This window comes from Epinephelus lanceolatus, chromosome 18 (assembly GCF_041903045.1).
Source record: "Epinephelus lanceolatus isolate andai-2023 chromosome 18, ASM4190304v1, whole genome shotgun sequence".
NCBI classification, from domain to species: Eukaryota; Metazoa; Chordata; class Actinopteri; order Perciformes; family Serranidae; genus Epinephelus; species Epinephelus lanceolatus.
Window position 1 is genome coordinate 13,099,685 of NC_135751.1, and position 26,809 is coordinate 13,126,493.

Here is a 26,809-nt window from a genome sequence, read left to right on the forward strand (position 1 = left end):
GAGTTTCAGCTTGTTTCTGAATACAGTGACTGTATTTCCTATTCCAATCAGATGAAATGACACATCTTTAACCAAAATTTAAAGTTCTATTATCTGTTATAGCACTGTATTGATTTAACTTTCCAATGATTTTTATTTTTTCCACACAAAATAACACAGTATTTTGCTTGTCTTTTACAAAAAAGCAAGGGTATACGTCATTTCCAGCTACCTGCATGGCACATACAGTCACAATTTAATGTTGGTGGGGGGTTTTTGGTGCAAAAATTGTTCATACAGATTGTTCTGGGTTTGTCAAAGATCACAGGCTTTATACTTTTGGAAAATCAGGTGATGAGCAATGTGACTTGAATGTAACAGTGATACAAAGGGGCACAAGGCGGGGCTACACTTAGCTTTTGTTTAAGTGGAAATACAATTTTTTGCTTTAACTTATCATTATAAAGTAAGTGTTGATTGCACAATGTAACAGCTATACAGTGACACAACTGTCATTTAGATTGGTTCCCTATAAGCCTGGCTTTCACCGTGCAGTTCTGTCTGCCACTGGGTACGATCTCCTGGGAAAATGAAGGCTCTATATACGGCACAAAGGAAGTGCATTAACCACTGTGCAACCCAGTAGCTCTTACCAGTTATCAAAGAGCATCATTGTAGGCTGGTGTTAGAAAGCCTACACCATTGTGTGATAAGTTTGCCTGTCAAGTGCATTACAGGTTTGTATGCTTCGTTCTTGTGGTATTTTACTCTGTCTCACTTAAGTGACACTATCTGAGCTGCCATGTTAACAAGCTGGCAACATGAGGTTTAGTTTCTGTTTCTCTTGCTGATATTAAGACAAGGGTGTGTTTCTGTCATTAACCTCTACTGCCTTTGTTTACTGCTGTTTGTAAATGTTAAAGGTGATATAGTTTCACTGTATATTACAGTAGAAACCGACAACTACTTGCAACTAGTCATGGTTGCTGAATGATAATCCAGCATCATTAAAGGAATACTTTGCTGATTTTCAACCAGCTCTGTGTCATAATAATGTGGGTAGTATGTGTCGATGAACTGTTAAAATTCCCTCCTTCTTGTCAGTGCCCAGATCTTCCTGCTCATTAGACAGTAAAAATCCGCCGGATGATGATGTTCGCTGGCTCTAGGTCTGTCGTTCAAACTACAGATTGTACTTCCTCATATCTGAATGCCCACGACCATGACACAAAGAGTATAGAAGTGGATTGAGAGAGAAAGCTAGCTCTCACTCTAAAACACAGACCAAACTATAAACTAAAAACTAAAACTAAAACATATTTTTAGTTTACGGTTTAGCTGTTATTTGAGATCAATTATTACCTACTGACCGCCATATTGTTTTTCCGACGAGCAACCTGCACCAGCGGGACCTTTTTTTGGCCCAGTGCGGCGCAAGGCATTCTGGGAGTTGTAGGTCTTTTACCTCTTGCGTGAAAGCGAGTACCACAGTATCTTCATCTTTCTACTGCACAGACAACCCAGTTTTGAGAAAATAAAAACATCTTTCCAGCAATCAAATACTCCTTTAAGTTAAGAATTTTACTACAGTCAAGTACAATTTTAAGGTATTGGTTGTATTTCTTTAAATCTGTTATTCCCCATGCACTGAGCTCATTAAGTACCCACTGTTATAATATCGCAGCCATGTTTTACCCTGAAGACTTTATAATGCAGCCTCATCTTAGCTTCACATTTGTGGCATCGTCTAAAGGGTTTTAATGGGAGAAAAGAAAGATGATGTTGATGTTGGAGATACGATGGTTTCCATCTGTGTTGCTGTACTTTAAACTCCCCAGCAGAACAATAAAGGAGTCAGACTCAGCGCCACCTGGACCGGCTACAACATTAAAACCCTGCTAACAGGTTAACGCATCAATAATTCAACACTGTGAAAGGAACCATTTTCACTAGGAGTACTTTTGATACAGTACAAGATCCGACCGATAATACGTGTTTACTTAGGCTGATGTCAGATTTTGAATGTAGGATTTCTAATTTTGATGCTTTTTTATACATTAAGAAAATGATTTTAGTACTTTTCCAACACTGCTGCCTGCAAGGATGAATGTTGAAGTTAATCCTGCATTCTGGTGTTATATTCTGCATATGTTTATTAGATCTTCATTTAGAATTTTTAAGGGTTAAGTTTTTGAGCTGCCTGTTTCTCCCTGTCTTCAAAACAGACTCATGCACATCCCCAACGATATCTGAATCTAGTAGCTGAGAGTACTAGGAGCATTAAAGGAACAGTTCACCACAACCACACACCCACGTGCCAGCATGTAGAACCAAAAAACAAACAGCAGATTCTTACCAATACTTCCATCTGTTCAATCTCAACCTTCACCCAAACTATTAAAGCTTAAGCTCGTAGCTAACAGTCTTTTTTCCTGCTCTAATGAAAGCATAAAACACAGAGCGTTTTTTAAAACAGCCTCTTAACACTGTTTAGTTTAGTGAATAGATTGTTGAAATACGGGTCCAGGCATCATCTCCTATGTTCTCCTCAGTGATCATGCTTCAGTCATGCGTGCAGTGCAGTGTATCCTCGCATGCTACTGCAGGATGTGCATGTGTCTGTCCACGGCACTGTGAATAACTACGTGAGAGATAATGGCGTAAATGATGTACTTTTGAATCCACCTTACATTACACTCTGATACAAATGGGTCTTCATTTTGGGGTGAACTGTTTACGCAAAGTAAAATCTCAAATCTGGGCTGTGCATGCACTTGTCTTTACCTTACATAATGCAATACCATTAGAGATATGACTGATCTTGTCCTTTCAAGCCAGTTGCACAGATCATTTTTTGATGAGACCTTCCTTCATTCACACTTTCAGTCTGACCTTGACAAGGCAAAACTCAAATATGGCCTATTACAATGTAGGTATAATCGTAGCTATAAAAATAACGATACCCTCTTACAGACATGGGCGGATAATGAGACAATTGGCCCCTGGGCACAGATATGCAAAGGGCCCCACCACCTCTCCTACACTGGAGCATGACACACACACTTTGTGATCATTTTGTGTCTCTTTGAGGTTATTTTATGTCTTTTTTGTTGTTGTTTTATGTCTCTTTGTGGTCATTTTGAGTCTCTTCCTGACTGGTATTTGAAGTAAAGGCCAGGAGGCCCCTGACACATGGGCCCCTTGGACTGTGCCTGGTAGTGTGTGCTACGGCGCAGTACTGAAACAGCATTATGTGATATTAAAACTAGGTGTATCAGTTGCTCCCACCTCCTCTTGACCCCCTAAGTCATCGTACCTGTGGCAGGGCAATGGACAACTGCCTCTGGAGCGACTCCTTCTCGTGGCCCAGCTCCCTCAGGCGTAGGTGCGCTGTCCCCAGGCTGTCCTGGGTTTCCCTCAGGCTCTCCAGCAGCCTCTCCCTCTCCGTCAGCATGTTCACCATCAGCGACTCCAGGTTGCCAGTGCTGCCCCCTTCGTCGCTGCCACCACCACCACCACCACCACTGCGGGGATCCCTGCCGCCGTAGCCCCCCATGCCTCCCATCCCTCCGCCCATCCCTCCTCCGCCCCCTGCCGGGGAAGACGAGCCGCCTCCTCCGCCGCCGCGACCGTCCTCCGAGATGGTGGGCATCACCTCGCACATCATCTTGAGGCCTGGGTGTGAGAGGTGTTGTCTGAGAAGCTGTCTAGGACACTTGCCTGGTGGACCACTGACTCGTCATTAACTGGCCAACAGTGACTTCGTCGGTTAGGAGGGTCGTTCCTCTCAAGCTGATTGGGTGGCAGGCAAGAGACAAGTGCTGGGGGGGAGACGAGCTCTGTGAGTGTGTGAGTGTGTGAGGGAGAGAAAAGTGTGGGGAAGAGGAGGTCAGATAAGTTCCAGTGTTCTGGGGAAACAGTGTGGGGTGACAGGGGCTGGTGGAGGGACAGGGTGGGGTGGGGGTGCAGGGGTAAGAGGGAGAAGTGCCGGTTTGGTGGATGACCTCTGACCCCTGGCCCAGGCTTCACTGAGATGAGAGACGAACCTAGAGAGAAGAAGAAGAAAGGGAGAGGACATTTTAGTGTGAATAATGTGACCGAACAAAATGATGTGGAGCACAGGATGTTGTAATAAAGCCTGCGCTGCTCACCAGGTTGTGATCCCTCATACCATCACACGTGAGCCACCCTGACACACACACACACACACACACACACACACACACACACATACACACACTACATGCACCTCTCCCAGGCGTTCTTCCAAACCTCAAAGACAGAAAAACCATTGCTGCTGCAGCACAGCTCTCTCTCCACTGACTGCCATCGCGATACCCAACGTCTGGAGTAATTCATCCATCAGTGCATGTCTCGGCTTTATGTATCCGAGCGTCCACAGTCATCATGATGGTGAAAATGAATGCGCATGATGTACGGAAATGAGTCGTGAATGGTGGCTTTACCTCAGCAGCCTACAAAAACGCCGTCACGCAACCACAGAACAATTATTAGGCCTGTAGGTAGCAGAAAGATGCGGCGCTGTTTCATACATTCATGTGTGAGGAGAGAAAAAAGGGTGTCATCATGAATTGTAATTACGGGCTGTATCCAGGAGGAAATGGGCTTCTCTCTACGGCTCCGGAACCCATCTGTAAAAAATACTGTAGGGAAATCAGGAGGCTTATTATCTTCAGAGTGTCAGGACGGGAGATGGATTGCTGTCTAACAAAATAAATGGTCTAAATATGTAATAAACAGCCTATTTCTATGCATGTAGGGCTGAGCAGTGTAGCCTCACACCGCTATCACATCATGGTAGGAGGTGCCAATCACGCTGGAAATGATGTAGGCCTAATTAACACATTCAATCACAAGATATCACGCAATTGGATTATTTTTAGGGATATAATGGAGCCAGATGTCGGAACACGGTGCGCCGCTTTGGCTTTATTCCGACTGCAAGGCGTCTATTTCCCATCAACACCCCACTGCCTCCCCTCCTCCTCCTCCCCACACCACCCCCACCCATAAAAACAGCTGGACGGTCTAACGCACGCCTAGATCTGTGTACCGAGCATCACGGTGGCTTCCAGCCGCCGCCGGACGGTCAGTGTGTCTTACCCTCTCCATGATGGACAGAGAAAGGAAGTAAAGGCGCATCGCTGGCCGGTTCACTCCATCGGAGCACCTGAGACACGGAGGCTGCAGCTTATCCCCGTTACAGCCCGGTTACCAGCCTGCCCCATCCCCTCCCTCTCTCTCTCTGCTGTGGGAGCGACGGTGCTGCTCAGCCGCTGCGTCAAGTTGCACGCAGGAAACACGGGCAACATCCGGTCAGGACTTTCACAATAAAAGATGCAAGTCTGCAAATGCATGCAAACAGCTGGTCAGATCCAGTACATCGATTGTCTGACCGAAGTGCCACAAAGATTTGGATGTAAGAAAACATGGCGAATCCAAATATGGTTAAAAATGACCACATCGAACCTACACTTCATTACACAGCCCACCTACACACTGAGTCAATGTACTTGAGTATTTTAATTGCTTATTTAACATTTTTTATCAGTGATTTTTTAAAATTGCTTTTCTTTCCTCTTATCTCATTTGTTGCTCTCATTTTAATTATCATTTAGCTCACTGGTTCCCAACCTGGGGTTGCGGCCCCATCAGGGATCACCAAAGGGTTGGGAGGCCTTCTTGAATTACAGGGGTATAAGAAAACTTAATAATAATAAAAAAAAATGCTAAAAATGCTAAAAAATGCTGCAAAATAATAATAATAATAAATTAACTATACAGGCTTATGTCTCAGCATTTTATTCATTTCTGTGAAGAAAACTACTTTAAACTATTATTTTAAAAGTTTGAATTATTATTCAAGATATAAACTTGGGCACAGAGACTCCACTCTATGCTTAACGGCTTTGCCCTGCATTAAAAAGGTACACACTTGAAACAACCAAATAACTAACAGGAACTAACAGGGAGAAGAATACACTGAATTTGTCCCAAAAAAGAACTCATCTTTGATGAATATTCACAAATAATAATTTGCCCAAATTTGACCCAAATTGCTTGTTGTACAGAAACTTCCTGTAGCTATTGCATTCACTATTTGAGTCAACAGTGCAGTTTATCAGATGTTCTGTGCTGTTATTGTTATATGTTGAATATAATATGAAATATCCATTAAATATGTCACGTAGTCAGGGATCATCAGTTTACTCAATGACAGAAAAGGGGTCTCTTATGGAAAATGGTTGGGAACCACCATATATTAGATATTATTATATACATTTTAGTGTATATAATAATATCTAATATATATGACGTATATCTTATATAGTATAGTATTGGTTGTAGTATAAGTAGTTTTATTATTAGTGTTAGTATGATTCAGGGCTGGTTTTATTAGGTAAAGTAAAAAGGATCATTAAAAACCACATAGTAATTCTGCTACAATTTCATGTGTCTCTCATCCCTGTTTTTTATTGAGGGAAACTTGATAGTTGTATCTCTTCAGATGTCTTAAAACTTTTCAAATTAAACCGTCTGAGGAGGAAACATCAGTCTTTGATTGAGCTGCTTACAACTAAACATAATGCACCTGATTCTGAGTAGACACCACTTTGCTCTAAAGGATCACAAGCCGGAGAAAGCTGGAAAACACTGATTTACAGGACAGGCGGGCTAACAGGAACCGAGGACAGGTGTAATGATCGGTATTGACTCATTGCGGACATCTATCTTTTGTTGAAACTGAGTAATGTAGTGTCACTCTGTTAAAAGATAAAATATATCCCTTCTAAAAATAACCTACAACAAAAACACTACTTGATTGAAACTTTATTGTGAAGACAAATAACAGCGCTTCCGGCCTCCTTCTTGATGTTTGTGTGCACCTTGACGACCTCCCATCGTTTATCTTCCCTCATCTCTTCTCCTCAGTGAGATGCTGGGTCTTAAAGAAACAAGCTCACGCCGGCGGCCACCACAGAAACTCCTCACATCCTCACACTCATCTCTAATTGCACCCTTTTAAAGTTTTCTGTCTTGAAACACAAAACTAAAACACACGATCAGAGTCAGAATTATTTCCTTAATTTATCCTCACTGTGTGGTACATGAAACTTACTGAAATAATTAAACAAGTGCGCCCTCTGGTGGCCAAATAAGAGAAATGCAATGAACTGGTACCATAAGAGTTTAGGCCAAATGTCTACATTTTAAACAACTATCATGGACTATAATGTTTTTGTGTGAAACTGAGGAGTATGAGGAACATTTAAAAGGTCACAGTCAGAGATAAACAACTTTAAAATGACCAGGACTTTGACTTTTGTTAAAAGTTTATTATAAAGTGAGTCATTTGGGGGGTTCTTATGGGGGTTAAATGATTTATTCAAACCTATTGAATAAAAATGTTGACAATTCCTTCTTCATGATTAAATCACCCGCTTCTTCTGTCAGTAAAAATTTACCAGTCACCATCACCAGTCATGAAAGGCTCGGTCTGTCAGCCAGTCACAGCGCAGGGGAGGCGGGTCTTTAGCACCTAGGTAGTGACGGAGAGAGAGGGGGGAGGAGGGGATGTGGTGGAGGTGACGTAATGCCCTCTTCAGTGAGGATGATGTACAGTAGAGGGGCCAGTGAGATTCAAAGTGCAGCCAAATTAAATTTGGAGAAAGAAAAAAAATCATAATTTGGAGAGATGAACAAAAAACTGATCACTGATGGTTCAGGTCAGAGGAAATTCTCTTTGCAGTGAGGCAGCATAAAAATAAACAGCACAATAAGGCACTATGTCACCTCTTTCTGAATTAAGTCTATTACCTAATGAAGTTTTTTCTTAATCACAGACTCGACTGACTGCCTCAGAAATATTTAACATTATCAGCAAAGACCTTCACACAACACAACCTCAAATGACAACCTCATCTGAGACTGTAAAACATAGAAAAGAGCCATTTATAGAATGACAGTGCTTATTTGTTCCTCTCTGAGGGATGCACAACTCACTGAGGCCACTGTCACTGAATAAGGAAGAACTTTTATTCTTTAACTGTAATACTTAATAACCTGTCATGGAATAATACTGCTTTAAATGTCCAGATTCTGTCATTACATTTTACTTATGAAGAAGAAGACTGACGTGTCGTTGCAGTAAAATGCTTAATATCAAAAGTGAAATTAATCTTTCTTTAAAAAAAAAAAAACAGAAATATGAAGAGAAAAGAGAGTACAGTAATTTACATTTATAACACTCCTGAGCACAGAGTACTCACAGGATCACACTGCATCATGCCCTCCTGCCATGACGTCTTAACAGAGCCGCTGACAGTGTGTTGACAGCTTCAGTGTCACCTCTGGTCACAAACAGTTGGATGAAATGTCAGAGCTCCTGTTGTGGATGAAGCCCTCTGCAGAACAGCAGACACCACACAACACCGACCTGTTGGAGTTCCCACAGGGAGCAGAGCCTCACGCAAAATTTACAGGATATCAGCTTGAAGGAAAATGGCTAATAAAAGACAGACACAATCCCACCAACATGAATAATGAATCCCTTTGTCTAATTATGCTTTTATTTAAGTATAGAATTAAATATATACTTGTTTAGCTTAGCTTTTCATGATTTCTTTCAGTATTCATTTCCTAAGCATTTAAAAATTGGTCTTATGTTATTTCAACACATAAAAATGGCTTTAACGGCTACTTTTCATCTCAATTTTATAAAAACAAGTTTATACTTTTGTAAGAATATCATAAATTAAGAAGTTAAGGTTCATTAAAGCATCTAAACAGACTGACTGTCATACTATCATTCCCTTTTGCTTTACAGGCATACTATTTACATCCATCAACATCAGCTTTGAGAACAATTTTTTGGTATCTTCCAGTATTATTTTACTGCTGACTTAAGAGTGGAGACTTGGGATTTTTTAAATGGGAGTATGCCCCAATACAAAACTGAATTAGCAACAGAATAAAACTATAATGCTTTACCTGGTTTGCATGTGCATTTGTGCTAAAAAAAAAAAGAAGTGTATATTATGTATTCATATTGGCTGGGACATATCAAAACCTGTTTACATGGAAGAACAACTGTAGTGCTTCTCTGTCTATGAGACTGGACATTTCAAAATAAATGTTCCTGCTGCGTCTGAACTCCAGGCATTACATCGTAATAAACACCGACTTGATGATCCGGGCAGCTTCCTGAAGACGTCTTTATTTGGCACATATGACAGTGGTGACTGACAGCGGGCAGCTGCGCGGACACCAGGAGGGGAGGGGCCCTGCGGGGTCACGACAGGTCAACGGGTTAGAGGAATGCTGATAGGAATGCCCTGAGCGGCGGCCAGGGGGGCATCTCTTCAGCAGGACAACAACAAACATCAGCAGGTCCCTGGGGAGCCATGACAGTGGACAACAGTGTCTGCAGAGGCACAGTGACCCAGAGGAGGAGGGGGAAGAGGCTGGGAGCACAGAACACATCTTAACGGGGTGACACACACATCCACTTATCTCCTTCTGTCTGGATTTATCATAGAGTATGTTTCATACTTATTCTATTGTAGAGGAAGGTGGAACGTACACAGTCGAAATTTGTCCCGGCCAGTGACCCCCAAATAACTTCAGATCAAATCAGAGAGAAGTCTGGTTTAGGGGCTTTAAATTAAGACTTTATTTGATGATGTTTATGACTTCACACATTAGACCCTGCATTAATGAAAACTTCACTGAAACTGAAGATTTCTGAAAATACGTATACTGTTGCTTTGAGATCTTTAAATCTAATGTAGACCACAGAGATGAACACACAGTACAATATGTCATGATTAGCGAGCCACGTCCGTCTGAATTTATACATACAGTTCACGTAATTCACTTTGTGGAACCCATCTGGATATCTGTGTCAGTGCAAATCGGAGTGAGTGTGTGTGCGCGTGTGTGTGTTAAGGCTGTCAGAGCGTGCTGCATTAAGTGTGTAAAGGCAGATTCTGTGGAGGCTCTGCAGGCAGATTATTCGGGGCCTCGGCTTGCTGCTCAGCTGGGACTTTTGCCTCTGTGAGGAGAGACAAGAGAAAGATTCACTTGATAAAAAACAATCACTACAGAAATCCATACCAACAATAACACATATCACATCACAGATTGTTTACCTTTATCTTCCACTTTTTGTGCCTCTGGTTGAAACTGTAGTTCTCCGTTAGGACCCGCAGGAGGCTGCCCGTCTGCTGCCTGCTGCTCTTTCTGTCTCTGGGACATTTCTAACACTGCCTAAAACAGAAAAATTGAATTATCTGTACATGCTTGACTCTTATTACAGGCTGAAAACTGGTTGTTGAGTGAATATATTTCAAGGTTGCCCCCTGTATGATTGTGTCAGGGGATCCACTCTAGTCCAGTCTCAGATGACGTGAGGCCGTGATTGACGTGGCGGGACAGTTACCTGCTGGTACTCTCTCCTCTGGGCCTCCAGGGCTTTGCCTCTCTCCTTCAGCAGCTCCTGCTGCTGACGCAGATTCTCTGCCTTCCTCTTCAGCTCCTCCTCTTTGTCTCGGAGTTCAACCTCAAATCGCTGCAGCTCTTCCTCTGTGTACACCGGTTTGGCCTCCAGAGTCTGCAGCAGAGTAAACGGATGTAACACAAAGAATTCATTCTAGTATGAAAATGTTATGGGTTTGTAAAGGCTAAGCCGTCTTCAGACTCATGACTGTAACCTCATCAGTTGGTCCTGCTTCTGTTGTCTCCATTCACCTACTTTACTTAGTATTCAAATGAATTTTGCTGATGCTTGGGATGCTCTTTATGTGACGAGGTAATTATAACCCCTCCTTTACTGGAAGAGAAATCTGTATTATGGCGTTCATTCCAGATTTTTTTTTTCTCTCATTCTTTCTCATTCCCAGGGCATCAAATACTGCCGCTTTGTCACGCCCCTCAGCACGTGATATCGATACCAAAGGCACCCTTTTGCATCTTAATGTGACACACTGGCTTTCATATAACTACGGTGTAAACCCATTCGCGGCAATACCTGATTCTGAGAGCAACTGACACAGTAGAAAGAGCGAGAGAGTCCACGTAGGCGGGAGGGGACAATACTTTGTGTTCAGGCTGAAACCTGAACTCAATGTTGTAACAATGTAGTGTAACAAAATGCAATCGACATGCAGCTGTCGCACACTGACCTCAGTCATTTGACACGTTTACGTCACGTTACATTACGTTACATTTGTACTTATTTTGACCCAAAACATGACATTTTTTGCTAAGCAAACCTAGCCACAATACAACATAAACCAATTGTTACAATGTGTTTGAGCTCAGCGTGCCCAGTGCGTCGCTATGGGACGCCGAGGGGCGTGACAAAGCATCTGTATTTGATGCCCTGGAAATGAGAACAGGTTGTCCCTCCTGTGATATTTTCATTAAATTAAAACTCTTCACTAAAGCTGAGGATAGCTTTGACAATGATATATTTACAGAAAGCTGCTGAGAACCTAGTTCTGATGTGCAAACACACCCTTATTTAACCAAGCACAAGTTTAACCTTACCTCACCTTATTTGAAACACCTATAAACAGGTCTGAGTGTGTATTACTGCATATGTGGATCCAGAGGAAACTACAAGTTTGAATTTTTATTTTAAATCTTTTTGTGCTGAGTTAGCCTGCTACTCATCTCTGCTACAGGCTGGAAGCTCAAGGCTGCATCAGACGCTACTAGCATAACACTAGAATCTCTGACTCAACAGACAACTTGCATTGTAGGGAGTTTAGGCAACATGTTTTGAAGAGGAAGAAGAATGTGTGAAAAACAAAGACGATATCTCTGGTTCTGCTGCACTGAAACCGTCCCTCCAACCCAACAGCGTTATAGCGGTGCGGTGCAAGTAAATGCAACGTTACACTTCATTTTTTCTATTCCCAGCAGCCACTTGTAGAAGCAGCTCCAAGTGTGCGAGTTGATGAGGGAAAGAATATAGTACCATTTAACTTCACCGCCCACATTTCCCCAGCCTGTCCTGGGATTTGAACCACAGACCCTCCAATCGCCCGCCCACTTCCCCGACCTTCAGGCCACCTCTGGGCTCTTTACCTCCCACTCTTTGGGATTACTGAACTCCTTCTTCTCTGTGGATTTCAGGAACTCCTCCAGGCTGACGAGACGATCTTTATTTGTGTCCACCTTTTAACACAGAAACATTAACAGTCAAAGCAAAGCGGAGGGGAGAAAAACAGTGGAGAGTGACTCATGGCATGTGATGAAAACAAGAGCAAAGAGAGATCAAAGTGAATACTTAAGACTCACATTCTTCATGACGTGCTCCCTCATCCTCAGCCTTTCTTCCTCCATCTCCATCATATCGTCTTCCTCGTTCTTCGGGTCGTAGACCTTCTCCAGCTGGAGGACGGAAGTGAACAGATGTTACCGTGCTGCTGTGCGTATCACTGCTGTCAGGTTCAAAACTTTTACTTTTAGAAAGTCTGCAGGGGCGCAGATGAAACAGCTGTATTTTCAAATAGATGATCATCCACTTTTGATTTTCTGTCATGGGATTTTAGGGGGTTTCATAGTAAAACCAAACCTTTATTATAAAGCCATGATGCATTATAGCTTCCTTACCTCTTTAGTGAAGAGAGCCTCCAATTCCTGCTCATCTAAAACACCATCTTCATTTGTATCTAAACAGGGCAGAGAAGACCTTTATTCATATTCATTCATATCATTATAAAGGACAGGGGTTAAAAGAGGACCTGTCACTCACCATGTAGTTTAAAAAATGTTTTGGGGTTGAACTCCTGAGGATCCAGTCCGTCTGTCTCCTCCCAAACTTCCCGTAGCTGAGCAACACTACCCTGTGTGTGCAGCAGAAAGAGATAAAACATGTAAGAAAGCTTCACTTCCACTTGTTTCCACCAAGACGCAAAATGGGTGCATTTGTGCGTACCGGAGCGTTGACTTTGGGGTGCTGGCGGTGTTTCTCCTTCAGCTCCTGCATTCTCTTCTCCTCTTTCTCCCTCTTCTCCTGGTCCAGGCCCTTCAGGTACTCCCGTCTCTCGTGCTCCTTCAGCATCTCGTAGCGTTTGAACTCCTCATGTCTCTCAGCGTCGTAGTTCTCCAAGTCCTTGGTGGCCTGGAGACAAAGAGCCAGACAGAGACTGTTGTCATGAAATCAAAAAGTGGGGTCACATTTAATACAAAGCAAACATTTTAGGTGTCTGGAACACTCAGTGACAGATCTGCCATCTTGTTTTGACCTGTAATTGTAGGACCCTCGAGTCTTATCAGTGTCACTTTGATTCTGCTGGACTGTGAGGGGATTCATCACATTCCCACATTCCATCAAAACTTTCGTCAAAACATATAAACCCCTGACTGATTTTTCAGTCTCTGGGGTCAAAAACAATCCAGTTTTTATTATCTCTGGAGGCTCTTACCGTGGAGATTAGCAGCTCGAGGTCTTTGGCCTCAAAGGTGTTTTGATTGTGGGGATCCAGATGTTCAAACTGCTTCAGCAGGGAGGCGTGGTCCATCTGCAGGCCTGTACGACAGACACATCAATTACCAAACAGACGCTGGACTTTTGACACGTGACTCCCATTATGTCCTTTATACACTGAACGCATCTCTGTATGGAGGCTACATTCCTCCAAGTTCTAACCTGTATATCTAACAAGTAATGACGAGTCAGTCCCCATAGTAACAGAGCCAAATCAACATCTGTGTAAAGTGTGTGAGTCAGCAGGATGGGATGGGTGTGATGTTTTGATGACAGAGATTTAAAAAGCAGCTACTAGCAGTTAGCAGCTAACTCAAAGAAAAAGCACAGCGACCAAAAATGTCTGCAAAGTGGGGAGACTATGAGGTCCGGGAGCTCCAAACCCTCCAAGCAGGAGATGAGATCAACCACCTTCTAACTTCTCTCCCCATCTGGAGCCATCTAGTTTCACACAAGCCGAGGACAGAGATCTTGAATTACCTCAACTAAGATGACTGTCGTCTTTCCTTCTATGTACATGGTCCTGATGTGGTAGGCTGCATAGGAGACAGAAGATTCTGATGCACCCTCTCCATGTGGTTTTCAGTATGCGTCTATGTCTCTTTTGCATGTATGCCTGAAGACTCTTCATCTCCTAAGTTATTGGGTTTCTTTCTTTTCATCAGTGTTTCTATAATTGTTTTTATCCACTTCATAGCTGACTGGCCTATGAGTTTCACCAGAGCCCTGCTGGTCAGCTTTACCTGTTTCCATCTCTCATGACAAGGACGTAGGGATGGCTTAAAGAGCCGAATCGACGTCTGGGTAAAGAGAGTTGAGCCAGCACGACAGGACAGGTGTGATGTTTTGATGACATGTTATGCATGCGACCCATCACCAGGAGATTTATAAAGCAATGTTATACCATTGTCATTGTTTAGAAAGAGCTACCCGACACATGTTGTGTGTCACTCTAGAGGCTGATGCTGTTGTGGTACATGTCATGCCCATCAGACCTCTTTTGCTTCCTGAATGGCAGCATGCTGTCTACAAACACATTCTGGGGTGGCATTACGATGCTTGTTGTTTGGTTCTGTGTAAAAAAACAAAGGCGGCATAACGACGAAGGGGCTTCACTGCGGCAGTATTGCGAGATCTCTGCGTAAAAAGGGCTCATGAGTCAGATCCATTCCTCACTCCCCCATTGCTCCACCATCTTATCCAAATATGATCACTTCTGGCACCAAAAATACAAGATGGCAATGGGCAAAATGCCAAAACGATACTTCAGAACTGGAATCAACAAACCAATTGGTGACGTCATGCTGGCTACATCCACTATTTTCATATTTGCATGCTTGAATGTATTTTTTTTTTTCACCTGTACGGGTGTCTTCATTTCAAACTGTCCATTAGGATTCTGATTATCTATCTATGCTTACACTGATGAAATCATCAGTTATTGGCAATTCATAAGTAATATAAGTGTTGATTAGTTAATGAAACATAAAATTGACCGACTCAATCTTTCAAATTAATATTCTTTTAAATAAAAATACAGATATTTGCTGGTTAAAGTTTTTCATTGCAAAATTATTGCTTTACTCCATTTCATGTAATATAATTTGAGCATTTAATTAAGGTCAAATTGATTCTTTATTATCTGTTATTAAGACTTAAAGGCACTTGTGTTTCTGGGCATTTTTAACGTTTTATATTACACCTTACTACATGTATAGCAGTGGACAGTACACAAACTGCTCTCTCTGCTACAGCAACCATCTAAATCTCCACCAAGGATCTTTAATTAAATCTAATACAATCTATCTACAGTATGTAAGTACAAGTACAGTACATACACTCTCTCTGTCTGTCTGTCTCAGTAGTCTACAGAAAAGGGGTCCACTCACTCTGTGTGTTGGTGCTGTCCAGTTTAGCCTTGAGCAGCATCCTGAGGCGAGAAACCTCCTGACGCTTCAGCTCATCCAGGCGAGTCCTCACATGGTGACTGACCAGGTCCAGCTCTTTACTGAGACGACCATTCTGATGAAGAACACAAGATATCCAGGTGAGAAGAATCAAATGGCAGATTCTCTTGCTACCTGCTGTAAAAAAAGGTAAACAAGGAAGCTTTGTGGGTGAGAATCAAGAAAAAATAGGCACTGACCTTGATGTCCTCTGTGTTGGCTGTTTGCAGTTTTTCTCTAAAGTGAGGGTCTGTCTCCAAAACCTCAATCACCTCTCTGAGATACCTGTCGTAGTAAAGGCCAGTGTCCTGCAAGAAAGGACAGGTTATTCACAACAAACTGAATCCAAACTAATGTGTACGACTGAGACTACTGAGGCCATTACCCCGTTTTCCTCTGGCACTTCCTCTTTAGGTTCCTGGTTGTCTCCATTGCGATCAATTGGCACTGACCAGACGCCAGCAGAGATGGACAAAAGCAGCAGCCAGCCAGGTTTTAAGTTCATCCTCCTTCAAAATAAACAATAATGACTGTTAAAACACTATGTGCAAACTTCTTTTCTGCAAGCACAGAAAAGAATAAGAGGCAGAGGTGTGTCAGAAATTACATTAAGTCTGGATAAATGTCTTGTAGAGTGTCAATTCTCCTTCATATTAGCTGACATAGGTGTTTGGTGCAATGTGTTGTATGCCAGGTAAGCCAAACTTCTTTCAAAAAGTATCTGGATTCATCTTTTACTTGCCAGAATCCTGTGAATTTAGACGACCTTTAAAAGTTGATAAATTCAACATGATCATTTCTTTTTTATTAAAATCTAAAGACTACACAGACTATACATGTTTGCATGTGAAGAATGTGACCAATTCTGCTTTGTAATCATACTTAAGAAATTATATTTACTTATAAAAAGCTTAAGAATAATCTTGTTGTTTATATCCAGTATTTATTATTATTATAACACTGATAAGGTTTCTTGCCATTGCCTGCTGTTTGCACAGGTGTGTCAGTGTTTCCAGTTGTCACGAGCGACTACATGACTCATGTCTAATGTACACCTGGGCAGGTAGTAACCCTGATCCTGGATCATTCTGTTCATGTATGTATGTATGACGGATATGTGATTATCATATGCCGAATTTACCAGGAGACTTTAGAGACTTAGAAAACGACAAAAGCTTTTATTTTTAGAGACGTGTGTGTCTTTACCTACAAGAGGAAACAAAAATATCGGATTTATTTGATGGAGTTTGGCGTGACGGTCAATTTTGAGCTGGAAAACATCTTTTGCGATCAGAATTAACAGCAACCATGTAGTTTAAAACACCAGGGGTGCGATAAAAAACACATTTGCGATTGGATATTAATAGTGTATGACATTGCTGGTGTGTGTAGTGTAGCTTGTTAGCTTCCGTTAACTAGCTTGAAACAAGGATTCGGATGAGGGGAGGTCTTACAACATAAACATATCTTTCTATAGGCGTATTCAGCCGTGAGATAAGATTTAAGGCATGAGTAAACTAATGCCTGGGGGTTTACATCATTTTAAAAATCATTCGTTTTTTAAAATGTAATTTTACAGGTGACGTGGTTTATATTAACAGGTTCGGGTTATCCATTCACCGCTAACGTTACCTTAACAGTTAGCCGTTGGCTCTAGATACGTCGTCTACCTACGTTGTCCTATTTATATGTCACGATTTTCTAAGAATTCTTCAGTTAAACCGCCGATATTAAAAACACAATTAAAACATGTTATTACACGTAATATCTTTAAACAGCTCGTCTCTTACCGCAGGTATGTGTTTGATATATGATCCGATGCTCTGAGCACGATCTGTATTCGCGTCGGATAAAATTGACGTCATGAGAATGCAGCGCTGGTCCAAGATGCTGCCTTCAGGTACTGTCGGACATACGTATTTACACCAAAGATATATTTCTTCTTTTCTTCTTACTTCAGCCCAATATATTCCAAAAGCCCTCTATTTAAAAAGAGAAATCAGCTACCAACACATTAGGTCTTGTCACTGTCATTTGAGGGTGTATTTATGAATGCATTGTAACACAAGCTCAGAAAAAGTCGGAAAATACGGACGCAGTTTGTACAAACGTTTTAAACGTTTAATTGCATTGAAAAATATATCTGTTGTATATTTATTTCAGTACACAAACACAAAGTCATGGCAAGTTGAAATAAATTAACATCATAAGAGCCAACAATTGCACGCGATAATAAATAAAAAAGTATAAATATTAAGCATCAAAAAATACATCTAGACCTGCAATAAAAATAACAACAATAGATATTAAAATATGGCACATGCAAAACATATAGTTGCACAATTCTTCACGAATAAATAAAGTCAAAAAATAAATTAACAGTCACTCAGTAAAGTAATTTCAAAATATAAAAACATGTCAGAGCATCTTGAGGTCAAAAATCAATTTATATCAGTTTGACTGATGAACTTTGATGAAAGGGTTTGATTGATTCACACTTTCAATGCAACAGTTGATTCAGTGTTCAGAAATCAATCTCTCTCATGTCAGTAGGTGTCCCGGGTCTTTCATGCTCCACCTCTTCATCCTTCTCCGTGGGGCCCTGCTGCAGCCCGCTCCTGAGCCGCTGTCTGAGGGCGTATTCGATCATGTCACTGTAGCACTGCAGCACAACCTGGGATGCAAGACAAAGAGTGAATGAATGTGAGTTGTGACAGATGCAAACATCTCTCTGTATTCCGCATGACCTTGCCCAACAATTAAATCAGATAATTAGGCCCATGTGCAGCCTGAGACTCACCGTGTCAGCCTGGCAGAGCTCCGCCAGTGCCTCACTCATCACAGCCAGCTGAGCGGGGCCCTTGTTGCTCAGGCCCCGCAGAGCACAGTTCAGTGATGCCGCAGCAACAAGTGACGGAGGTGCACCCAGGAAGCGGGAGTCACACGCACACATGGCGGCCAGCGTGTCGCTGTGCCGCCTGAGGGTGGGGAGCAGCCCCTCCTCAGAGTCACGCCTGTCTCCGTCTCCTCTCTCCTCCACGGAAGCAAGAAAATGTGGGAGGAAGTCCTGCGGAGTCACTGCTGCTGTGTCCCACCGGAGGGTGGCGAGGATGACACGCTCCATCTCCTATTGGAGGGAAGACAGGTGCATGTAGGAGTCAGAAAAGACTGTTGTATCAAGTGTTGATCAAAAATGTTTTTTATACTATTTTTAGAGCTGAGAGATGAGTTGAGTAATTAATTAGACGATTGACAGCAATTTGATGGGCTAAATTATTTATCTTTTCAGTAGGCTATTTATTAAGTAATATAACCAGTTGCATGTAATTAAATTACAAAAGAAATATAGTTGTAATCAGTTACAGTTACTGAGAAAAAAAAGTGATTAAATTACAGTTATTAATCAAAATGAGTGCAGAGATGTCTTTTATTTATTTGTTTTTTTATTCTTTATTTTTGGTATAGGCCTTTTCCAAACATTTTTCAGCTTTATTGCCAAGTTTAAAAGATTTGTAGAAATGTAATTTTAAAAAGTCATCAAATGTAATAAGTTACATTAAAATAGTAACATCTTGTTATATTTTAACAGGGTAAATTGTAATCTGTAACCTATTAAATTAGAAAAGTAACCTTCTTAACACTGAAAATTAGGAAGAAATACAGTTTCTCAGGTTTCAGCTTCTCTTCATATCACAGTAAACTGAGTAACTTTGGGTTTTGAACTTTTTGTCAGACAATACGAGACATCTGAAGACGTCACCTTTTCTCTGGGAAGCTGTAATTGGAATGTTTATACTTCTTTCTTCCTTTTTAATAGTACAAAGGAATGATCAATTAATTGAAAAAAAAACAATTGTCAGATTAATTTATAATGAAAAGAGTCACTGGTTACAGCCATAACTGTTTCGTCAGTGTCCAGTGCATCCTTTTAGACTGTGGTGACATCTGTCATCACTTTATAAGATATAATTTACAATATAATGTATTTGATTGATCAGTCAGTGGTAGAAAAACCTGTAATTTAAAGGAAATGCCCAGTTGCATTGTAAACTAAAGCTTTAGGCAGGTTGTCATCCAGTTGATGGACATGCTACAGCATCACAATCATAAAGAGAGACATTACGAGAGTAATGATTTCAAAAAAGTTTGTTTTCTTCTGTCTTTACAGTAGTTTGATACAGTATGGCTGCTACACGTCTTTGGAATGATAACACAATAAAGAGGTGGTAAACTATGTTTCGTATGCATTTAAAATCAGGGAGTAACTGAGTGAGAGCTTTCACTGAATGCCACTGTAAATGGGATGAAATGTTGTGATGATATTAGGGACCCACAGCTGGAGAGAACCCCCCTAAACTCTGCTCAGGCTCCATCACAGCCCTGACTGTAAGGTCTTAAACCACCACGTTTCTGCCCACATGTGTGGCTGCTGCGTGACTGACTCACCCGTAGGTTCGAAGGCTGGAAGCTGTATTCAGCTGCAGCACACAGAGTATCAGCGGTGATGTTGTCGCACTCTGTGAGTTTGGAGGCGATGAGGATGCAGCCGGCAGCTAGGCAGTATGGTGAGACAGGCACAGACAAAGAGGCAGACAGGAACCTGTCCATCAGAGAGACAGACAGGGGGAACACTGCCTCATCACAGCCACACTCACAGCACACCTGGAGAGAAGAGAAAGAAGAGAGGCATCATTACAGCTGTCATGATGACATCCATCACCATGAGGAGAAACTGGAGTATGAGAGTTCTGTACCTCCAGGGCCCATTTGGCGAGCTCCTCCCTGCGCTCTGGATCCCGCTGGATGAGGGTGATGTAGAGCATGGAGGGCATGTACCTCTCCTCCACATGAAGCAGCCTCTGGATCACACGATGTCCAGACACAGTGGGGTCCCAGGCGGCCCGCAGCTGGGACGAGCCCACAGTGTGGCCCTGTACTGGTGCCTCAGTCTGGCTCTGGACCTGACTCTGTTCGTCCTCCACCTCCTCACACCACAGAGACACAGACATGTCTCTGTCCATCTGCACAGCCTGCTGGGTAAAATATGAACTTGTCCAAATGGTAAAGAAAGGTAGCAGCTAGTGTCCCTCTGTCACCTGAGGATGCTGGGTGTTGTGCATGCAAACAGAAGCTACAAAATCCTTGTTGAAGTAGTTTTGGTTTCCTGTGGTGCTCTGTTGAGAAACACTCCTCAACTATCCTCTCTGACTTTTATACCCAGCAGGGACAGAGATGGAGAGAGGGAGTGGCACAGAGGGGAGGAAAAAGGCCGTAGAAAGGGGCGTGCACCCTCGTGAGTGACATAAAATAATAAGAAGACAACAATATGGTCTGTGCAACAATTGCTTCAACAGGTGGGGAGAGGGAGAATGGAGGAGAGCAAGGGAGAGAGGGGAGAGGCGGAGGGGAGGAAAGAGGAGCAGACAAGTGAGGGAGTGGCCCGCAGGGACAGAGCAACAGCTTGTCTTCGACAGTGAAAGAGAGAAGGGAGGAAAAGAAAAGGCTGCGAGGGGTGATAGGCAGAGAGGGGAGAGAAAAGGTCATCTCCACACTCTGACAATGGGAATGGATGACAAAAGGAGGAGGGTGTTTGTTTACAACGTGAGTACCAGAGGAAATGTGTCAGAGTCTGGATGGATGTTAAATCCTGCTGCTGTTAAATAAAGATCCTCAAGTACTGATAACATTTACCATATATACAGTAACTCAGCTTAATATTTTGTTTAAAAGAGCTACCCACCCTGAAATACTTATTGTTATACTCAATATTTTAATAATTAAAATGACAATACTTACATAATTAGTACAATCTCAGAAGGGATTTTTTGTGTCCAATAATGTTCTGGTTTTCAAACTGTCACAAGGTAAATATGACAGAGAAAGCATATACATATTTCTACAAAAATTACCGAAAATACGCATCTTGTTGACATTTCCCCAATCTTTACTTTTTTTCTAGTAAAATACTGAATCCTCAGGCCAAATTATTAAAAAAAAAACAGCAATATGTTCAGGTAGATATGCCTGAAATAATTATTAATTTACTCAGTTAACCCTTTGAAACCTGAAACCTAAGAAAACCAACTTGATTTCTTTCAAAAACATGGGAAGAAGGCCCAAAAATTTTCAAGAAATTCATAAAAGGAGAAAATTAAAAACAAGAAAATGAGTTAAACAAAAACGGAAAAAAATTAAGTAAAAAAACAAACAAGGAAATTAAAAGTGCTTAAAATGATAAAGAAATCTGTAACATAAATTTGAAATATAATAATATTCATAAATATAGTTTTTATAGTTCTTTTTTACCTTGTGTTTTAAAATAATTTTCTGAATCTATTCATTTTTTGCAATCTGTGGGACATTTCTTAACAAGTAGCTTAATTTTTTCCCATGTTTTTGAAAGAAATTATACCAGTTTGCTCAGGGTTCAAAGGTTTAATTAGTTAATATAAATTAATCAGCAACAATTCAGATAATTGATTGACTGTCCAAAGAAATGCCACAGTTTTGCTGGTTTCAACTTTGAAAAGGAGACTTTTTCTTTGTCCTATGTGACAGTAAATAGACCATCTTTGGGTTTTGGACAGTTTTTTTTTTTTTTTTTTTGGACAAAACAAAAACTTTGAAGACATCATGTTGAGCTCTGGGCAATTATGTTACATTTTTTCACCATTATCAGACTTTTCATAAACCAAATAATAGCAAAACTTTTTAGACCACACACAATCTCAAAACATGAAAGTGCTGGATGCAAAAAACATAATATAAACCAAACATGGAATCAACTAATCAAGAACATAATCAGGAGGTTAACTGATAATGAAAATAATTATTAGTTGGAGTCTTTCTCTATATTTTACAAACTTGTGATAAACGGTTTTAAAATGTGTTGCGAGGAATCACAAGTCTGAAAATGTGGGAACCACATCAGACCTCTAATATTGTATTTATAGTAGATGTTACTGCAAATTAGAATATAGATAGTAATAATAATAAACTTTCTTTGTACAACACAAATAAAACATAAACGACATGTTAGTAATAAAATTAATAAATAAAAAAACATATCTTAAAGATAACTTTATAGAATATGTCACAAACTCTACCAGGCCAAGTAAAAATAAGGTTTTAAAAATATAAATGTGTTCATCAGAGTTGCCCCCCCCCCCCCCCCCCCCCCCCCCCCCTCCCTGTGCCTGTGGCAATCTGCTGCTCGTGTTTAAAGAGCAGCGAAGCCACTGGGGAGGGCCAGGCGAGGTATGTGCAACAGACAGTGGAGCCGGGCAGGTCAATGAGCCGTATTGTCTCCCTTTACAAATCAGTGTCAGACAACAGCCCCTGGCCTTCTGCCTGCTGCTGGCTCCCCTCTCACACACACACTTCACACATTCACTGGGTAGACACACTTTTCACACACTCTCCGGGGACTCCTCTGATGGTCACAATGGGGTCGCACTCACCAGTGGAGAATACAGATTGTATTTGACAGTCATTACAGGTGGCTCTTCACACATTAAGCTTTCAATGGCAGCTCATGTTTCAAATAGGAGTTAAATGGACGGCCACAGTGACACCACGACTTGATTTCAGCTGAGCATCAATAATTCATTCTATTCAGAGTAGAGCTGGTGGCAAAGTGTGACTCAAAGTAAACTCAGGTTAATGTAGGGAGAGTGAAAAGTTACTTCACCAACTTTGTGACAGAATTAAATACATTTAATTGGACATGATATTTGAAAAGAACTTGGTTAAAAATTACCTTATATCTAATAGAAAGATCATCAGGAATTTCATTAAGTTAGTTTTTTTAACAAACAACCATTCACACTCACATTCACACCTTTGAGTCGCCAATTAGCCTAACCTAATTGTGGGAGGAAGCCGGAGTACCCAGAGAAAACCCACACTGACACAGGGAGAACATGTAGACTCCATACAAAGGGGGTCCCTCACTCTGGAGTTCGAACCAGGAACCCTCTCGCTGTGAGGTGACAATGCTAACCACTTCACCACTGCGCTGCCTGTTTCACATTTTAATCTGTAAACTAACTGCAGCTGTCAAATAAATATAAAAACACAGTAAAAAGTACAATATTTCCCTCTGAAGTGTAGTCAAGTAGAGGTATAAAGCGTCAGAAAATGGAAATACTTGAGTAAAGTACCTAAAAGATGTACTTACGTACAGTACTTGAGCAAATGTACTTAGTTACTTTCCACCACTGCAGCCATGAACATATCAAAATAACAGTGCTGTCAGTGGACATGTTTTCACTTAATTTCACCAACTTAAAAGAAAAAGATTTAATCATAAGAACTAATAATGAAATGTTTTAGTTTGTGAATTTGATCCTGTCTCTCAATGAACCCTGAGTAACAGAACAGCTATGACAGCAGCCGATACACAACAACATTTTCTGATGTGTAGCTGGAATTCCTGCTTTTAAATAAAACACTTTTTGGTTCAGTATATCTGAAACAAAAACTTTATGTCTTCAGACTCTGATTCTGTCCAGATATTCACTTTACTGGAATAGTTCAGTTCAATTCAGTCTTTACTGTCCTGTATGCTGCATTCCATCCATCAGTTAAACTGATTAACAAAAAGATACAATGCAGATTATAAAAGAAATATGACTCAGAAAGAATGACACACAATAGCAATAAATGCAATTGAAAACCGAAAGTACAACAGGTAAAACTACACAAACAAATAAAGAAAATAAGACAAGGCCAGGCTCCTTTTGGCAACTACAAAGAATGCAATTTAGTTGTTGGAGTGCAAATCAAAAGAATTGATTGTGCGTAGTAAAAATTAATGTTCAAATTTATTGCACCTGATCCTGGACAGTGTATACCTTTGCCCCAAGGGAAGCAGCTCAAACTTTTTATTTGCAGCCCAGTCTCATTCCAAAGTCATCGAAGACTGATGCTTGGGCAAAAAAGCCGCCCTTTCACATCAGCATGATACGCGGCTGGGTACAGTCAGTGTGTAACGGTGTCCACCCGTGTCGGGGGAAACTCAACTAGACAACAACTTAAGTTCAGGAAGGAAGAAGTCTGAGTAGGGTTGGTGGGAGGGATGGAGGACGGGTCCAACAACCACAAATGCGTGCGTTTGTTGTGGAAAGGAAAAATGTCAATTTGCGGTGTTGTACTGATGTAGTGCATCTATTTTGAAAGAGACTCTATGCAAACTGTCCATTTCCTGTGAAAACTGAAGTGTATTTTGAAAAGACACAATGTATGTAACAGGCTGAAGTTGACATGGCATCCCAGAAAGTCAGCAACAGATGCAACCAGCTTGTCATATGTTGACGTGGAAAGTGAGAATGTGTTGTTATTTATTGGGTCGCAGATATAAGTGGCAGTGATATTTACCTTTTTCTGGACTCATCTATTAAAATCATCTGAGAGTGAGGACTGCTGCTCACTGGCTAATAGCATGACACTCTTTTTAAACACTCATAAATTTGTAAATCAAAAAGTGGATGAACTCTCTAGAATGTAGAATAAGAGGATGTCATTTATACTCCTGTGAGTGTTTAAGTTCATTTTTTTTAGCAAAATAAAAGACAGTGTGAAACAAGGGTCACAGTTGTTGACTATGAAACCTGTAAAATCACCACATTAAAACACACCTTGAGAAATGTCAAGTGCCGTATTCGTAGTTTATAAAAACAAACACGCAGCAGCTCAGATCTCACACTCAGAGGGAACATCACCTATAACAGCTTTTCTAAGACACCCAACATAATGACAACATGAAGAGACCCTAATCCTCTAACACTTAGTCAATTGTAGCATTAGTGAGAGAATATGGGGTTTAAAGCTGTCGACAAGGCCTTCGCCTATAAAACAGGCTTTGAGAGGGGCTGAAAGCAGATTGAGTTTGAATGAAGGGCTGAGTAAGTTTGGCTCTGCCAGTCAAGTGAGGTCAGGTTGGGGTGGACGGAGGGAGGATGGGGCCAAGAGAGAAAGGGTGACAGATCGCCAGCTTGTTTAAGCACCCTGTTAAATTCATACATCGCAGCTGTATTCAAACAACATGGACGAAGTGGGAAAGAGACAGCGACGAGCCAAAAGAGGTCCTGAGAAGGAGGTGTGTCCCCTCCGCCCCTCATTTTCCAGCTCATTTCCCGGGACAGTGGAGAACAGAGGTCCTATTTTCCCCTCAGCCATTCACCTCACACAGACACCTGCTGGCCAGTGGGGGAGGAGAGGAGAGAGGCCAAAGTTTAACCAGTTCACAAGTGAAGACACTACATAAACAAATAGCTGTTACTGTTACACTGGGATGATTACAGTTTCTCAGTCTGATTCCTAAATTCCATATTTTGTTTCAGTTTTGTATTTATCAGCTACGCAACATATAAACATAGAGTACACTGTTGTGCTTGGATGATAAATATTTATTATAATGTAGTTATAAGCAGATATAAGAACGTTTTGTGTGCTTATCAATGTACATTATTTTCAACAATTATAACTTTTACAGTGAAAACATATTCTATATAAATATAGCTGTGTTATACTGTCATTTATTAACTGCTTATGCCAGAATCCAGTTACAGAGGCTTCACAAGTTAACAAGTAAGTAAATAAACCTAGATCTGCTTACAACGACATTATGAACCAAACAGTTAGTTTGCTTACAGCATTATTGCAAATATATCCACCTGAATCATACACACTTGACCAATAAATTACCCTACATAAGTTTTGATTCTTTCCATACATTTGCCTCTATTAAACCTGTATATAAATGTATCAGTAACCAGGCTCCTCCTTTAGTGCTCGGTGACATGGTGGTACTTCTCACGGTTTCTGGATAGGCCCTTTTGGAAAATCTCTTTTAAACAGACAACTTTCCCTGTTCAGAGAATATCATGAATTTAAAGGATAGTGCATAAGATTTGGGGGGATTAACTGGCATCTAGCAGTGAGTATTGCAGGTTGCAGCCAGCTTAAACCGCTAGGTTCTTCTCGGTTAGAATTCCTTCAGTGTTCATTGTTCAGGAGGTTTCTACCAGGAGCTGAATTATCCACAGAGGTCTCTTCCTCTCCAAAAGAAAGGGCCAGGTGATTACAACAGGAGAAAACACAGAATAAAGCAGCAATACATTACAAATTAGTGTTTCTCCTACATTGCCAGGCACGTCATAGACAGGTAGATGCTCAGTACCCACTAATGTGTGCTCACCTATTTTCTCATAAAACTTCATGTGTTCACCTTATTTTTAGGTAGATTGTATAAAGATGGATGACATGACAGCTCCCCAAAAGTGAAGCCAAAACATTCCATCCAGCGATTAAAACTGGTCTAAACACTGAATAAAGCTTAATAAAGGTTTCATATTAGAAATCG

The 26,809-nt window shown here is 41.2% G+C and overlaps 3 protein-coding genes across 7 annotated transcripts in view; all 3 read right to left on the reverse strand.

Moving 5' to 3' along the window:
- The window catches only part of ppfia3 (PTPRF interacting protein alpha 3), a 42,838-nt gene extending 39,041 nt beyond the window's left edge, over nucleotides 1-3,797 (reverse strand). For all 5 annotated transcript variants that reach the window (XR_013488050.1, XM_078161630.1, XM_033644504.2 and 2 more), the window contains exon 1: nucleotides 3,296-3,797. Coding sequence is in view for 4 of the 5 variants with exons in the window: in XM_078161630.1 (XP_078017756.1) it covers nucleotides 3,296-3,646 (351 nt within the window). In the remaining variant the exon portion in view is untranslated. The remainder of the gene's footprint in view (nucleotides 1-3,295) is intronic.
- Nucleotides 3,798-9,649: 5,852 nt separating this feature from the next.
- nucb1 (nucleobindin 1) lies at nucleotides 9,650-17,339 on the reverse strand. Its single transcript, XM_033644506.2, has 13 exons — nucleotides 17,235-17,339; nucleotides 15,830-15,953; nucleotides 15,645-15,752; nucleotides 15,388-15,520; nucleotides 13,437-13,540; nucleotides 12,947-13,132; nucleotides 12,764-12,854; nucleotides 12,622-12,680; nucleotides 12,307-12,399; nucleotides 12,094-12,183; nucleotides 10,442-10,612; nucleotides 10,152-10,269; nucleotides 9,650-10,054 (listed from the first exon to the last, which is right to left on the reverse strand). The coding sequence occupies exons 2-13, from the start codon at nucleotides 15,947-15,949 to the stop codon at nucleotides 9,969-9,971; spliced, it is 1,359 nt and encodes a 452-aa protein (XP_033500397.1). The 5' UTR covers nucleotides 15,950-15,953; nucleotides 17,235-17,339; the 3' UTR covers nucleotides 9,650-9,968.
- Nucleotides 17,340-17,828: 489 nt separating this feature from the next.
- Nucleotides 17,829-20,597, reverse strand: ccndx (cyclin Dx). Its single transcript, XM_033644507.2, has 4 exons — nucleotides 20,199-20,597; nucleotides 19,891-20,106; nucleotides 18,245-18,571; nucleotides 17,829-18,118 (listed from the first exon to the last, which is right to left on the reverse strand). The coding sequence occupies exons 1-4, from the start codon at nucleotides 20,463-20,465 to the stop codon at nucleotides 17,969-17,971; spliced, it is 960 nt and encodes a 319-aa protein (XP_033500398.1). The 5' UTR covers nucleotides 20,466-20,597; the 3' UTR covers nucleotides 17,829-17,968.
- Nucleotides 20,598-26,809: the final 6,212 nt, after the last annotated feature.